Genomic DNA, 17,298 nt, shown 5'->3' with positions numbered 1-17,298 from the left:
CGTCTCTACAAAATGTGGGTACCATGGTACCATTTAGAACCACTAACCGATGTTTCTTTCGTGGGAGGGGGCTATTTCCTCAAATCGAAACGGCACGTGTCACAAACGCAGGATCCGATCGGCACCGAATTCGAATCGCACGTCGCGCGGCCTCCGACGGTATTCCTCCAGGCGTATCCCTCGAGTCAAGAATGGAATCTGCAGCTTTTGTAGATCCGCTATTCTTTGCTATTCGTCGTACGACAAAGTATATAGGACTCGTGTGGTTCATTAGAAAAGTAAGGTAATAAATCTGGAGCAATAGCAAGGACCAACAGAAGTACAAAATGTAAGGACAATAGGTGAGGAGTAGTGGATAGATAGATTCCAGATCGGGACTGGAAGAAGGGGAGAGGGAGGCAAAAGATGACAGAAAAGAAGAGGCGAGAGAGTGGCGGCAGAGCAAGCAAGATGAAGTTCAAAATAACAAGAAACTGCAGTGTTGCAGGCTTTTTCTTCTCCCACTGAGGGATGAAGTTCATTAAACAGCACTTTGGGCGATGGAAAATTCATGTGAACTGAGAATCCAGATAATCCACAGGAGGAAAACCAAACAAAATACAAATCAAACTGACAAGGGTGAGTCAACCTCAGGCTCAACTCTGCATGGTAGCTCAAGGCCCTTTTAGCTTTGCTGTTGCTGTACCGTGAGTCACTGAAATAAGCTTGTGCCTCCGTGATCGTCATGTCAAGGACAAAGAAAGGACCGGGGTTGAGGATAAATCGATGACCGCACTAGTCCCTTCAGGAAACTGATCATGGAAGTCGATGTAACCGTCTTTGTAATATTAAAGGTTTAATGACATTCACTTTTACACCACATTCAAAGTCTTTGTCCTGGTCCTTCAAAAGTGTACAAAAAGTTTTAAGTGAAAATTCCATTCCAGTGATCCATGGCAGGTGTTTTTCTCTCACATTTCTAAAGCCTTTTCAACTGCAATGAAAAAAGAAATCTTTGCCTGCGGGTGTCGCTGGTGAGGGATTTTGCCTGTCAATCATCGCCTCTGCTCCGCCCCCCCCCAAAGGAAAGGATAGGGGAGGGGAGGGGCGAGGAGGAGAGTGGGCGGGATTAATCGACTGTGACCTCACTGTCGAAGGGCCAAGCTCAGATTACTTTTCAGCCTAATTATTCAGAAAACCCCAGACCACAGAAAATCCACTGAATGTTCTAAGTTCAGGTTTTTTGGGTGTAATTGAGGTCATAAAACCCCAAATAAAACATTGAAAATAAAAAAAGTGAAAATGAATGTCATGATGCCTTTAAATCATATAGTAGCGGTGCTACAGTTAATCATACTAATCGATTTCAGCGATTTTAGCAAAATACTAAAATTCCGATTTCTTTCAAAGATAGCAGATGTATGAGCTTGTAGATCTGCTATTTTTGAATAGCCAACATATACATGGATAAAGTGGTTAAAATGATTGTGATGCTATATTAACTACTTTTGCTGGGGACCCCCCCTGGTACCCCCCCAAGGACCCCCGACGTTTAGCTCCCCAAGGTACCAAAACTGACCACATCAATGCGCAGGGTTATTAATAGGGTTGTGATCCTCATCCTTTCGGATTTCACTATTCCGGTTTCTTAATGTTTCCCTCTTAACCGTCTGATTCCTTAACGGTTCCCTATTAACGATCCTATAGGCGCTTCCAAATGGATGCTTACAGATCTGTAACTCTGTCTGAGAGTGTACAAATGGAACCAAATGGACGGGTCCATTTGGTTCCATCTGTACACTCTCAGAGTTAGGGTGATCCGTGAAATTAAAGTTTGAGAACCACCGCTATTAAATTGTATAGCAGACGCCGTGAAGTCCACATACCAGCTCTGCTGGCATGTGGACCTCACGGCGTCTGCTATACCCAACGGTTCCAAATGTGATGGAACCGATTCCGGTTCCTTAATGTTGGATACGGTTCCTCCGATTCCTCCTGTTCCGGATCCCAACCATAGTTATTAACCACTTAAGCTCTGTTTCAAACGTAGCGAAAAGTAACAATTCTACAAGCTTGTAGATGATCTGTTATTTTCGCTATTTCGCTAAGGACATGGCCACAATAAGGATGCCTCCCCACTCAACACTGAGGCCTGATTCTCATCCACCTCAGACAGACAAGGATGTTTTAAATGTTTCTTTGACCATTAGAAAATCAAGAGTGATTTGCAGCACCTAAACAACACATTGTGTTTGTACAGTATATTGGTTTCCGATGATGCTATTTCAGAGGCCTTTCAACTCTTCCAAGAGATGACTGGGCTGTGAACACTGACAAATGATCAATAGAAATGCATCAGACTGAGGCCATGTTGACTGGGCTATTAACCCAAAATGTATCGAAATGATCCGCATTTAGAACCGACATAACCTTGCTCATGTCGGTTAATCGAATATTCAAGAAGCAGGTTATTTTTTAATTTTTAAAATTATAATACAACAATGAATTGATACAAATAATTTCAGATTTTTTTAAATAATCGGCTAATTCGTTTAGTCTGATTAACAACTTAAGCCCCGTATTATACTTCATTGTGGAACGGTGGCGTGCAAGAATAGCCGATCTACAGTACAAGCATCGTGTGCCAGTTTGAAATTGGTTATATATACTATTTTGCTAATGACAATTCTAATATTGGGCAAAATTAGGTAAGCTGCCGGTGTACATAAATACCACGTTTTCATTGTGACAGAACAGTTATAATTCACGCTTACAGAAATAGTTGCACTGTACGATACTTGCTGTTTGAACTGAGGCAGGCACTTTGGGCTTGTTTTACCAAATTGGATCACCTTATCTCTCTACAGGATTTTAAGAGTCAGATGACGGACACAGTGTCTATGTCCTGAGTATTAATGTGGTATTGGCAGATGTTTTTAGTTGGATTTGATTGTTTTTGGTTGAATTTTGTTACGCTCTTTGTTATTCTGTTGTACTGTTTTGGAACCTTTGAGATTATTCTATCCATTACTTTTTATACTGAGTTTTAGATTTTATGTTTTTGTGATTTTTCTTTTTTTTGGTGGCGGGGGGGGGGGGGGGGTTGTGTGGCTAAGGGGGAACGGTATTTATTCTTTATGTATGTCAGTACATAGGAAATTGTCAAACAAAGTGATTCTGATTGTGAATAATCTGGTGTCCCCCCTCTGTTCTCCACAGGGCAGGATGCAGTCTTCAGGCCACCGGCTACGAGACATGGACCAACACCACCCGCTACTGTCAGGGGACGGGGACCTGGAGGCGGGGCCCCTGACCCCTGGGGTCATGGTGGGGGGCCCGCATGTGGGACACGTGGCTGGGAACCGCACCGTTTGGTTCATACAGGTAGGGCGGAAACTTTCCATTTTCTTCGAGATTTCGATCTCTCGATTCCTTTTATGATTAATCAAATGATCGAGAAAGCATGTTTTAAAAATATATAATTTGTTTTATTTTACGTACACATACGGTATATCAATGAATTTTTTCAAATATTCAAAATAAATTTTATAAATAAACGACTTAATCGATTATGATTTACCCTCATTATTAGCCCTACTTTATACTTTGTCGTACAACAGTGTTGCATAAAAATAGTGACAATAACCGATCTACAAGCGCACATGTGTCACATCGCAAGCTTGTAGATCTGCTATTTTCCACAGTAAAAAAATAATAAATTAGAAAATCAATTACTTTTCATTAAAATGTAATTCTCTAATAATGTATGAGTTGGATGAACCGGTGCACCCCTCCATACAGGACAGCTGTGGCATGGTGTGCGCCGGCATCACGTGGTTCCTGGTCCTGTATGCAGAGTTCGTGGTGAACTTCGTCATGCTGCTGCCCTCCAACGACTTCTGGTACTCACTGCTCAACGGCGCCGCCTTCAACTCGCTGGCCGTGCTGGCGCTGGCCTCGCACCTCCGCACCATGATGACCGACCCGGTGAGCAACAGCAATTATATACATTATTCCTGTCATTATTCTAACCATTGCTTTCGAGGAAAATGTTTTTTTTTTTTTATGTATATTCAAATAGAAATTTCTACAAGCTCACAATGCGTCATGATGTGATATGTTGTCAGCTTGTAGGTTGTCTGTTACTTTTACTATTTTCCCAAAATAGGGATTTATCGATTATTTTACTAAATGATTGATTATCGATTATTTTTTATAATCGAGTGGGACTATGGCTGTCACAATGATGATTTGATGATGATTGTGCTTAAAGGTTATGTATTTAACATAGAAACATGTGGATAAAGGTTATTTATAAAGGCTTATGATAAAGGCTATGTTAGTTGATGTCTTGGTGTGGACCTTGTTAGAATACAGTCATGCAGAACTAAATGTATCCTCCTGCCCCACACTGTAAAAAATGTTACGTGTCTGCTTTTATACAGGCCACGCCTGTGTAATTTTAGATAGAGATATTGCTGTTATGTTACAGTACAACAGTTAATACAGTAGGGCTGGATGATATGACTTCAAATCAATGTAACGCTTATTTCAAACAGTGAACCTGCTTCCTGATTATTCTATTAACCTCCATGAGCAAGATTAAGTCGTTTGATTTTTGGTTGCAAAGATTGGTTTAGATATATTTTCAGTTAATTGCCCAGCCCTAAGTGTCACAGCAGGTAAAGCAGGCATCTTTCTGAGATTAGGCACTGGAATTGGAGTGTGTCCCACAGCGGAGGTGCTTCCTATTGTTTCTTCCTTGTCTCTGTCTGTATCCTGAGGTGAAGCTAGGGAGAAAGAGTCAAGAAAAAGGCTAGAGGTAGAGTTATCACAGCGTTTGTGACAGCCTGTGTGTGTGTGTGTGTGTGTGTGTGTGTGTGTGTGTGTGTGTGTGTGTGTGTGTGTGTGTGCGTGCGTGCGTGCGTGCGTGCGTGCGTGCGTGCGTGCGTGCGTGCGTGCGTGCGTGCGTGCGTGCGTGCGTGCGTGCGTGCGTGCGTGCGTGCGTGCGTGCGTGCGTGCGTGCGTGCGTGCGTGTGTGAGAGAGAGAGAGAGCGAGCATAACACATGGGTGTTGCAAGTGACAGAATGAAAGATTGCAACAGCATCACCTCTTACCCTGGCTTTTGATAGCACACTTTCAATAGCCCACCTCCAGTGCACAGACCTGTTATCTTTGTTTCGTCATAGAGGTGATAAGGTTACAATCTGTGCTGTTTCATTCCTTTACTGTACAATTTTGTGTCTCTGATATTGGTAAGCAGGGTCCCAGCGGTCTGTGGCTTGGAGAGAATGATAGAATTTGTGGAATGTTCAGATCAGATCTCTGACTATTATGTTAAATAAATAAAGTAGTGTGCTTCGGCTCACAAGTCTTACTGCCAGCACAGTAAGACAGTGTTGAGCACAGTGTGAGAATTCACTTGTGCAGTGTTTCTCACTGGTGCACACTGGTGTACCCACAAATTATTAATAATATATACAACTATACAAAAAGTTATGAAATATCTTCTTTTTTTATTATAAAAGTACTTTGTGCGCATTTCCCAACACGCTAAATCTATACCCTACAAAGTATATTTTAACCACATTCATTCTCTGTTTTGGGCATGTCATTATCGGTGAAAAATGTGTAATTAGGTAATTAACTTCATTTATGTATTTATTTTTAAATTCACACGTTTATGTGAAAAAAACAAAAGTAGTGCAAATAGCTGATCTGCAAGCTCACAATGCATCGCAATTCCTATTGGTGATGTGCCTTGGACACAAAAAAGTTTGAAAACCACTGCACTAGTGCACTGCTGTTTACACTGTGTGCATGTTGTGACCAAGGGGCCAGCTTCCGAGTTGTAAATTGAGGATATATAGGCAGAGACAGTTCATATGAATGGCCTGTAGTCTCGCTGTTTTACCCCTGCTGGTGTCAGAAGTAATTAAGCTCCATTCAAGCGGATAGTTTTTTGCCTAACTTTACACTTGATTTTCTTACCTTAATAAACATTGTCATAAATGCTATATGCTTCCACTCCCTAGTTTAAAGTCTTCTTTCAATCACCATGATATGCGTTTTGGTAAATTATGGTCCCATTTATTTCAAAATTGATGTTAAAGTAGGGTATGCTGTAGGAGGGGCGTGGCTACCTTGTGATGATTTGATTGACAAGCTACACAACCAATAGCATTCATTCCCCACCAACCAATAGCATTCATTTCCGAGTGCATAGGATATAGAAAGATGGCTGATTTGAAAACGTTGACAAATAGGCTTCATTTACGGTCTGTAGAGTGCATGGGCGTAACGTTGTCCATACTTTTTACTGTCTGTGGTTGTGATGCCATACCCCCTATGATGGCACATCTTCCCTTTGGAAAAGTAATTCAGAGCCCTGGCAGACCAGATACAGAACCTAAACTGATGTCTGAGGAGGGAAGACGGGGTGGTGTGAAGTTCAAGTTCAACTTTATTGTCATTTGTATTATAATGCAATGAAATATTTGTGCCCTCTCTACCATAAAGAACACACCATCCCAAAACAACAAAACAAAAACACTACAGACCTACATGTAATTTATGTGCACAATGCACTCAGATGAATACATTATCTACACACAATATACAGTACAGAATAACTTTACATATTAGACAATAACAATATGCCTCAGCTGACTGTTCAGCAACCTGTGTAAAGAAACTGTAACTGAAATGGGTGGTGTGTGTGTAGAGCTACAGCTATAGATTACTTCTTTTGCGATTATTCTATTGATTACTTTTTAGAATTTTCTAATAATTGAGAATCGATTTCTTTTTTTAATTTATTTTAGATATCAATAAATTGATTAACGCGTTATTTTATACTTCGTCGCATAACAGTGTCATACAAAATAGTGAAAATAGCCGATTTACAAGCTCACATAATCGATTTATCAATAATCGATTAAATCAATTACTTCAATTAACTATTGCAACCCTAGAGGTGTGTGACTTACTGCTCCAGTAACATTGTTTAGATGGAAGGAGTGAGATCAGAACCTGAGTGGGGTGGCGAGTGTATTTAATAATGTTTTGGGCTTTCTTTCTGCAGTGAGTGGTGTAAATGTTATGAAGTTGTGCTTCAGTAGTTCTGTGTCAATGATTTTTGCTGCTGAGAAGGCTTTACTACAGTAATAATATCCTTGAGGGCATTCACTCTTTATTTGTTATTATGGTACAATGCTGATTCAGGAGGTACGTGGCAAACAGGGAATGCTGTCAACATCAGTGAAGTACCCAGAATCAAAGTAAATAACATGCTCAAGGGTGCCAGGTTTATTATGCAGTGGCTGTATGTTTATGGTTAGGAAAATGTGATTCAAACTTCAAAGTCACATACGTACTAACACGTTCATGATCAAGAAAGAGCAAAGAAATCCGCCAGAAACTGGAAAGATTGTTCCATCCTCCTGGTTGGCATGGCTACCAGAGATGCACAGCTAGTTGTGCTTTAAGGTGCACTAACAGCACAGTTGATCGTGTCTTTGAGCATCCAACCCGTTGGACGTATCTTTGACCATCAACCTGTTGGATGTATCTTTGACCATCCAACCTGTTGGACGTATCTTTGACCATCCAACCAGTTGAATGCGACTTTCACCATCCAACCTGTTGTCAGTCAGCAGGTGCTGAATTGCAGGAATTGCGCATGCTTAATTGATTCCCGCAAATTTAGCACTTATAATGCGGGAGATTCCTGAATACTGTACATTTACAGTGATTTTAATAATAAGCCAACGTGAATGCTCAGCAGCATTCTCTCTCTCTCTCTCTCTCTCTCTCTCTCTCTCTCTCTCTCTCTCTCTCTCTCTCTCTCTCTCTCTCTCTCTCTCTCTCTCTCTGCAGAAAGTCTGCCTCTCTACAAGGCTGACAATTTACAAGATCATTCGGGTTGGTGCGGTTCAAATTATTAATAACTAGACTGGCACCGGCCTACTCAGGGACGATGCAAGTTGGGAATGCATGTCCCACCCAGTTAGTTATGCAATGTCAGAGTACCCGTTCTGTCTGTCTGTCTGTCTGTCTGTCTGTCTGTCTGTCTGTCTGTTCCCCTCTTATGCCCATATATGGAGAGCTTTGTATCTGTCTGTCCATGTTCCGTTTATGCCCATATATGGAGATCCCTGATGTCATCAGTATATGCCCATATGTGCATATTGGTTGGATGTGTGATTCTGAACAACCACCTATCCGACCGACTCGATGCCGGGCACGGCACTGCCTCTAGTCCTCAGGCTGAGTTTGAAGGCGGTCAGCCGGACAGTTCTCGAGACGTGAACTACAGTTACGTAGACACGCAGAGATTTTGTGCATTTGTAGTAGGATTGCGGTGCTGAATGTAGAGACGATTTGAAGCTTCAAATTCATCCACCTGCAATGTGAACAAGTGGCCTAATGTGACGTACGTCAGTGACACTCGTGTCTATGACGCTTTCAGTGTGTCAGGGCCTTTGGGGTCAGGACTCAGGAGGAGTCAAGGCAGTGGATGAGTCAGTCTCTGTTCCAAGGCAAAGTGAGCTCAAGTGAGTGAGTGCTTTGAGATTGACCTCAAGATCCAAAATCAATGTCAAAGTAAGCTTCATTAAAATGTAATGGGATCAGACGTCGCACTAGGATTTTAAACTGATTGAGTGACGATTACAGTTTACCATCTGGTAGCCTATAAAAAACGTTCGTAACTATTTTCAATGCATGAACGTCACGCAGGTTCATGGTCATGGTGACATAATATTTAGTGGTGAGTGCCGTCCATGCATGTGGTTAGAGCCAGCTTGGGACAGTTGATTTAGCTTGAGTGGAGATCTTGTAAAGTCTCCTCATAAAGCTTTTGAATGGTAACGTTTTATGGGACAGGACTGTGTAGTCCATGTATCCATCTCTGTGATTAGCGCTGTGGTTTCACCTGCACACGCAGTGCTGCTACTAGTAATTCAATGTACAGCATGTGCATTGTTGTTGATTTGTGGTAGGACAACTTAGCGTTGCATTTAACCGTGTTACAATGTTTTTTTTACGTTTCATAGTGCTTGCCAATCTCCACCTTGTAATGCTGTGTGTCGCCCTCTCATATGAAAGTGTGTCTGTAATGTGGGTGAAAGAGAGAGAAAAGGAGATAGACAAAGAGGGAGACCACGCATTTGTGGAGCAGAGGATATGAAATGTGATTTAAATTTGCTGTGATACAAAACATGGGGGAAAAACTTGTAATTCATTAGTATAGTTGAAAACAATCCAGCCAGCCTAAGGCTACAGCATGCATTGACTAAACAGATTGTCTTCATTGTGGTTCAGCGTGTCTTGTGGAGAAAAGACAACTCCATGGTACACAGCCCTAGGCTAGAGCAGGAGCAGAGCTGATGCATGTCACATATTGAGCACAGTCAGGCTTTTTCCTACATTGAGTCAGCAGCTAAAGGCTCCCACTGCTGAAAGGCTTTAAAGGGCGACTTTGCCAATGTTTAATCAAAATCCTATAGATCTACTGGGAGGTCAGAGGATGTGAAATTATGGCATAAAACTTCCCGTTGCGTTGTGTTAGAACTCACTTTAGTTGCTATAAGATCTCAGCCAATCTACATTTAACGATGTGTTTTACCTAGCTAGGTACATAGAGTTGTACATGTTCTAACCATAGAGCGATAGGATTTGGGTTAAAAATTGTCCAAATTGCCCTTTAAAGACTTTGAGCAGAGAGGCAGCAGACTTTTCACTTCATCGACCGAAAAGAGAGCGGAGAATCACATTGGCATTGCACTTTTACACAAACCACAGACACGTTTCTGAACCGAGAATACGTTCTAGCGGACATAAATAATATTCCCCCCCATTACTAGCAGGAATTGTATGGCAAAGTTGAGTGGAAATGGTTAAACACTTTGTCGGCCATCAGATGGCACTCTGCTTCTGTCTGCCTGCCCAGGCTGAAGCATGGTCAGCTTGGTTACCATGTTGATAAACTATTATCTCCGCCAAGCCAAGGCCAGTGATGGACATTATGTTTTGCCCCTGTGTGTGTGTGTGTGTGTGTGTGTGTGTGTGTGTGTGTGTGTGTGTGTGTGTGTGTGTGTGTGTGTGTGTGTGTGTGTGTGTGTGTGGGGTGTGTGTGTGTGTGTGTGTGTGTGTGTGTGTGTGTGTGTGTGTGTGTGTGTGTGTGTGTGTGTGTGTGTGTGTGTGTGTGTGTGTGTGTGTGTGTGTGTGTGTGTGTGTGTGTGTGTGTGTGTGCGTGCGTGTGCGGACAAACTGCTGGACCGATCAGCGCCGCCACGCTTATGTAGTAGAAACACCATTTCCCCCCGCAGCTTTCTCGGGTCCTGCCGGCTGCATCCCAGGCCACCCTGGCCTGGTGGAGATATGCACTCTGCAGAATGCCCCTTTCTAGTTGGGCTTCTGGTTCACAAAAATAGAAACTCAGACTCAAATGCCTGCAACCAACTCAGCATCCATCTGCTCATATTTAATTACTTCAGACTGACAGATTGGCCTACTATGACACATTGCATTAATTCACTGTGTGTCACTGTATGTCGTCGCTGTTGGGTGAAAACCTTGCACGTCCAAAACTTACTTTTCAGGAAATGGAAAAAAAAGAACCTTTGTTCCAATGGATCCAGTGTAGTTATTATTTAGTCACAAGCTCTTGTTAATGCTTATCATTGGTTAAATATTTATAAAACCCACAGACACACCTAACCACTTTCACTTACTTTTATTTTTACAGTGTAAGGCGCGATGCGACGTGTTGTGAGCTTGTAGAGCTAATTTAGTAGGGCATTCATTTACGAAAAAACATAAATGCATGGAAATGCAAGGTTTTTGCCCGACATCAACGGTACAGTATCTTGTTTCAATGACACTCCTGTAATACTAACGTCATTTATTCTGTGTGTGTGTGTGTGTGTGTGTGTGTGTGTGTGTGTGTGTGTGTGTGTGTGTGTGTGTGTGTGTGTGTGTGTGTGTGTGTGTGTGTGTGTGTGTGTGTGTGTGTGTGTGTGTGTGTGTGTGTGTGTGTGTGTGTGTGTGTGCGCGCACACGCGCGTGTGTGTGTGTGTGTGTCTGACCTTCCTCCATAGGGTGCAGTTCCTAAAGGCAACGCCACTAAGGAGTACATGGAGAGCCTGCAGTTGAAGCCGGGTGAGGTCATCTACAAGTGCCCCAAGTGCTGCAGTATCAAACCGGAGCGGGCACATCACTGCAGGTCAGACTCAGAGAATACATCATACAACAACACGTCAACACAGGGATTATAAACTCTAGGGGAGATTTGCAGTTCTGTCAGTACTTCAGAAGTGCACTGATGTATCTGTGTCAAGGTATCTATTTTCAGTTTGTAATCAGAACCTTGGCTATAGCTGGCCAAGCTGCACCATCTTCTTAGGAAGATGGTGCAGATGAAGGTGTATTTTCTGGGATTCAGCCAAGCGAGGTAACAAGCTACGTAGTCTGGGTAAATGCAAGTTAACAATACATGGCTTCAGAAAAGCAAATACTTATCAGCGTGGTTAAAACCTGTGTCCGGTAATGTCTCTATATGGCGCAAATGTTTCAAGTTTGCTACAATGGTGTTCAGAGTGGTAGAATCCCATTATGCAAGAACATTCGGTGGTTTGTGGAATACCACCAGAACCACTTCTACTTGCGTAGTTTTTGAGAAGAGTGTACTTTTCTAATTTCATGTTTATTTTCATCACAAGTTTGGTCTTAAATGTAATTCTAAGTGGCATTAGAAATCTTTCAGTCAGTCTTAAATTTTACTTCCCGATGCCTGCAGAGTGCAGCCAGACACCCTGCAAATCATGCCTTCTGCTCCTTGTAAAACTCGCTGGCTCCCTGCCGCTCCATAATGCCTGCATTTTGTTTACTATGTCGTCCACATTTCATCACCGTATCCCATCTCCCTGCACTTACATGTAGTGATGTACTTTGGAATCACAGTAAATCTCCATAAGCTGTCAGCTTTACAGCCTTTGCTGTTGTAAGATTCAAAGAGCATTTTTCACTGGCGAACAGATATGATCAAGATTATGACAGTGACATTTTTTTTTTCTCTGGTGTTTTTTTTTTAAAGAAAGAAAATCTCTAACATGGATGCAGAACTTCCGTTCATTTCTGAAGGGAGAATACAGTGTTCATGTCATGTGTAACTAGGGGTGCAATAGTTAATCAAACTAATCAATGTAATTGATTATGAAATAAAATTTAAAAAATCAATGATCGATCATTTAATAAAATAATCTATTAATAATCTATCCATACTTTGGGTTTGTCATTATAGGCAAAAGTAAAAACATAATGTAAAAAAAAGAAATACATAGTGAAAATAGCAGAGCTGGCTTGTAGATCGATATTTTCACTATTTTGCATCACACCATTGTGTGACAAAATATAAAATGACACTTAGGTGGTTAATTGATTTGTTGATATATAAAACGCTTCACGATTATTAGATTAATTAAATAAATAATTGATAGAACAGTCACTGCCCTATGTAACTGCATGTCTTCTTTAAAGGCTGGGTGCATGGTAGCTGACAGTCAGGGGAGTTGATGTTAAGGCTAATGCTAATAAAGGCTCTCTGCTCTCTGTGCTCCTTCTTTGGTTTTGTTCAAAAATGATTTATGTCTTGAAGAAGTCTGTGGCTGAAGAGTACAGCAAAGCAATACTTGAAGTTACACAGCATCGTATGGTGGTGTCGTCTGGTGAAAATAGCCGCTATTGCTATTTTTAAGACTGACGGACACTGGCTGAAGTAAACGGGAACAAGCGTACAGTATACAGTATCTGCAGAATCAGCAACATAATGGTGGCAGAGTGAGACCAATTCACTGATGTTATGTCTTGTCTCTCTCTCTCTCTCTCTCTCTCTCTCTCTCTCTCTCTCTCTCTCTCTCTGTGTTTCTCCTGCAGTATTTGTAAAAGATGCATCCGCAAGATGGATCACCACTGTCCCTGGGTGAATAACTGTGTGGGGGAGAAGAACCAGAGATACTTTGTACTTTTCACTGTAAGTACACAGTACACACACACACACACACACACACACACACACACACACACACACACACACACACACACACACACACACACACACACACACACACACACACACACACACACACACACACACACACACACACACACACAGTACAAGCACATTCTGACACAGTACTTGTCACTGTACTGTAAGTAGACACACAGCCACCAGTATGACACAGGACTTTTAAGCCTTCTTTATGATCCGTTGCACAAAGTTGTCACGACGAAAATATCAGACCTACAATCTCACAACGTGTCACGGATGCGATGAAATAGTTTGAGAATCACTAAGCTAGGTTAAGGAGGCATATTGAAACTTTGTGTGACTGTTCCCACCTGGGTACAGTACTTAATGCTTGAGTGACAGGTGTCTTGTCAGCATGTGGGACTAGGCTTTTGAGGATGATAAAAGTGTATGGGACAAACAAAAACAATAAATCTCCATCTGCAGCCTGGCAGCTCATTTAACTTTAATTAAATTTAACGTTTGGCTCCCTTGCCCTTTTTTTCTCTCTCTCAGACACACACACACACACACACACACACACACACACACACACACACACACACACACACACACACACACACACACACACACACACACACACACACACACACACACACACACACACACACACACGCTGCTTGTTTGTATAACTTGCATTGTACACACCATCTCCATGCATGTACCAAGCATTAATTGAACAGCTTCAACTCAGATTTGCAGGCAGCCTCGCTGTGCCTCAGCACACACACACTCTCTGGTCTCTCAACCTAGTACACACACACACATACGCCCATATATGGGCTTATCGGGGAGATTGTGGATTCTGGAAAGTCCACAGTGGTAAACGTCTGTGCAGAATGTGGAAAGTGGACTGACCAAGTAATCAAATGGCAGATGTGGGGAATTCGACATGTGTGGGGAATTTGCCAAATCAAGCGTAGGCTGGGGTTGCCATGGCAATCAATTGGCTCATTTGGGCAATGGCCAAAGCCTTTTCTGGCGTTCAGGACAACCGCCTCTGCGACCGACTCAACACCGGGCACGGCACTCCCTCGGGTCAGCGGCGACACGCGTGCCGAGTTTGAAGTCGTGGGTAGGACGGTTCTCTGTACGTATGTACAGAGATTCCTTGCATTTATTGTAAGAAGAAGATGGGGAATCGATTCCTTCATCTCTATGGGTACCTGGTACCCAGCAATTAGGATTCGGTTCCTACTTGGAACCTCATTTTCGACCCAACTCTAGTCATGACGCACCGTCATGATGCTAGCATTAAAATTATGTTTTTAGTTCACACTCACGTGACAGGGTCCAGGTATTCTGACACGGTAGGGTGATGTGATACTGGCCGTATGAAATATAACTACATTTGAAATCGGCACCTGTTCCCACAGGACGTCAACATGAAATATACCCGTAAATTGCAGGCATTTCAAGCTAATGGGACTGGGGTTTATCAGCCAAGGATTTCCAGTGCAGGCTCTGTAGATCAGTGGTCTCAAAGTGGGGACACCCAGGGGTCCTTGTGGGAGTTCCAGGGGGTCCCCAGCATAATTATAGTTATTATAGCATCAAAATAATTTCAACCACTTTAACCCTATTTTATGCTATGGCGATTCCAAGTAGCCAATCTACAAGCTCAGATATACAAGCTCAAGCTCAGATATAGAAGCTCACAATACATTGCCAATGCGACTCGCCATGAGCTTTTATATCTGCTAATTTTTAACATTACTTTTCCCTGGCACAAACATATTTTCATATGGGGGCCAAATATAATTTAAATAGGTTTGGCTGTCTTTTACGTGAACATGTTTGAGAAGCTGTGCTGTAGACCAAAACATTCTTTTTTTAAAGCGAACATTAGTAACTCAAATCTTTGCTTCTGGTTGTCCCTGGAACAAAATATTTTGAGATGGGGGTCCGCGGCCAAATTGGGGGTCCTTGACATGAAAAGGTTTGAGACCCACATCTGTAGACAGTGCAGGCTGTGTGTGTAGACAGTGAGTACTAGTGATGTGCGGGTCGGGTTTTTTCATGACCCGCCCCGCCCCAACCCGCGACGGAACGCGACCCGCCTCAACCCGCCCCGCGAACCCATATATAAATCTATGGCTCAACCCGCCCCGCGACCCGCGGTGGGAATATATATATATATTATATAGCGCTCTTTTAAGTACCCAAAGTCCCTTTAAATGTCTACAGTAGCACAACATTGTCATGGGCTGAATAAACAAGCATGTTGGTCAAAATAGGGTTTTTTCTTTTTTTTTTCGTGGAGAGCGGCTGACCCGCTCACCCTCAGCCCGCATAATTTTCTCTGAAATCCTGACTCGACCTACCCGCGCCGCGGGTTGACCCGCGGGTCCCGCGGGTTACGGGTCGACCCGCTCATCACTAGTGAGTACAGCTCTCTGGGGTGGTGAAAACCAGTCCCAACGACACTGCTCAGCACTGATGTTGTACACTACACAACAGCCCTGTGAGTAATGCTGCCCTCCATAGCTATCCATCATTCTCCTGACACGACCACCAGCCATTCTGTTTGTGTGATCTCATACGCTGACGGACGGTTGGTTAGATCAGTGGTTCTAAAAGTGGGGTCCGGGAACCCCCAGGGGGTCCTTGAGGGGGTTCCAGGGGGTCCCCAGAAAAATGAGGAACTATTTAAAAAAAATGTAAACCCGGTTTTATTTTATTGGTTATTCGGAAATAGATGATCTACTTGTGGATCTGCTATTTTTGAAGAATGTTGAAAAATCTTGACAAATACTCTCTTATGGGGGTCGCTGGCACAAAATCTTTTCAGATGGGGGTCCGCAGCTAAATACATTTGGGGGTCCTTGACGTGAAAAGGGCATGATTTGGGGGAAATAGGTTTTTCTTGGTTCTATATTTGAGTTATATTTAAGTTGTATTGGGGTTATACTGTATCCTCTAAAATCTTGTGTGGGGTGAAATTATTTATCGATTAATCGGTCAACATAAAATGTATCAAATTATCGTTTTTGTGATTTGTCATGTAAAAAATACTTCAAAATAGTTTGCCTTTGTTCCATAATGAAAGGTTATATATAATATTTATGTTTAAACATATTAAGCACTTTCCAGATGTCTGTTCGTGTTCAGATAATTTGTCAGACATTATTTTATTACCAATTTATTGCCATATTTTACCATAATTCTATGGTCTAAATAATCTGCATATATTAATCAAATTGAAAGAAATAATAATGATCGACTATGAAAATTATCATTAGTTGCACTTACAGCTCTAATTGTTTACAAAGGTTTTAAAATGATCATTAACTTCAAAAGTAATCCAAAGTCAGTTTTAATTTAGCCAACAAGCAGTTGTTCACTTTGAGAAGGTATCATATTGATATACAAGTTGTCTGGAATTTGAAGTAGCTTTTTGTTTGAAATTGTTCTGTCATGGACTTTTTTTTAAGCTCCTTGCACTGTGCCTCTGTCATCTAGCGTTTTGTGTCAGTGATGTATGGGACTCTCTGGCAACTCACTATGCACAGCCACAGATATTATCTTTTGTGCAAGGGAGGAAAATGTATTCAAGTCATTAATAATGTAAGTCAAATCTACCTGGTTCAGCGAGCAAGCAGCACCAGGTAGATTTGGTGGTGGAAGAAGTAATTTTTTACCTAAGTAAAAGTAGCAATGCCACAATGTAAAAATACGCAGTTACAACTGAAAGTCCCGTATTCAGACTTTTTGTAAAGGTACGAAAGTATTGGTAAACATGCTCAAAGTACCAAAGTCAAAGTATTCAAATGTATAATAAGAAATTCAAACATGTTTGAAAATAGACGATCTACAAGGTCACAACGCGTCGCAGTGTATTGTGAGCTTGTAGATCGGCTATTTTCAAATAGCCAAAGTATAAAATAGGGCTTATGAGGTTAATATGTTTTGTAATAATAACCTATACCTGCAAAGTAACTTACTAGTTACTAAAGCTGTCAAATAATTGAAGTGGACTAAAAAGTACAATATTTGCCTCCGAGATGTAGTGGAGTAGAAGTATGAAATGTTGAAAAATGGAATACTCAAGTAAAGTAAAAGTACCTCAAAATTTTACTTAAAGGTAGGGTAAGTGATTTGCTTTGGTTAAAATAAGTGTGAAATAGCTCTATATTCTGATAGTACTCATTGCTATAGAGTGTTTGTTCAGTATTAGGAGTCTCCTTGTCTCTCCACCTCTTTATTAAACAGAAAATGCATTTTCGTT

General features: G+C 41.8%; 1 protein-coding gene across 4 annotated transcripts in view; it reads left to right on the top strand.

Annotated features, from left to right (window-relative positions):
- The window catches only part of LOC308093201 (palmitoyltransferase ZDHHC7-like), a 43,025-nt gene that overhangs the window by 18,407 nt on the left and 7,320 nt on the right, over positions 1-17,298 (top strand). For 3 of the 4 annotated variants that reach the window (XM_080439455.1, XM_080439454.1, XM_080439453.1), the window contains 4 exons: positions 3,199-3,363; positions 3,781-3,966; positions 11,083-11,207; positions 12,917-13,013. In XM_080439455.1, coding sequence (XP_080295581.1) covers positions 3,205-3,363; positions 3,781-3,966; positions 11,083-11,207; positions 12,917-13,013 — 567 coding nt within the window. In that variant the 5' untranslated portion in view covers positions 3,199-3,204. The remainder of the gene's footprint in view (positions 1-3,198; positions 3,364-3,780; positions 3,967-11,082; positions 11,208-12,916; positions 13,014-17,298) is intronic. The other variant, XM_080439456.1, reaches the window with a different exon arrangement.

The sequence above is a fragment of the Gymnoscopelus braueri genome (genome assembly GCF_963280865.1).
Source record: "Gymnoscopelus braueri genome assembly, chromosome: 1".
Classification (NCBI taxonomy): domain Eukaryota; kingdom Metazoa; phylum Chordata; class Actinopteri; order Myctophiformes; family Myctophidae; genus Gymnoscopelus; species Gymnoscopelus braueri.
Note: the sequence above shows the minus strand (reverse complement) of the source record. Positions and strands in the feature narration are given on the sequence as shown.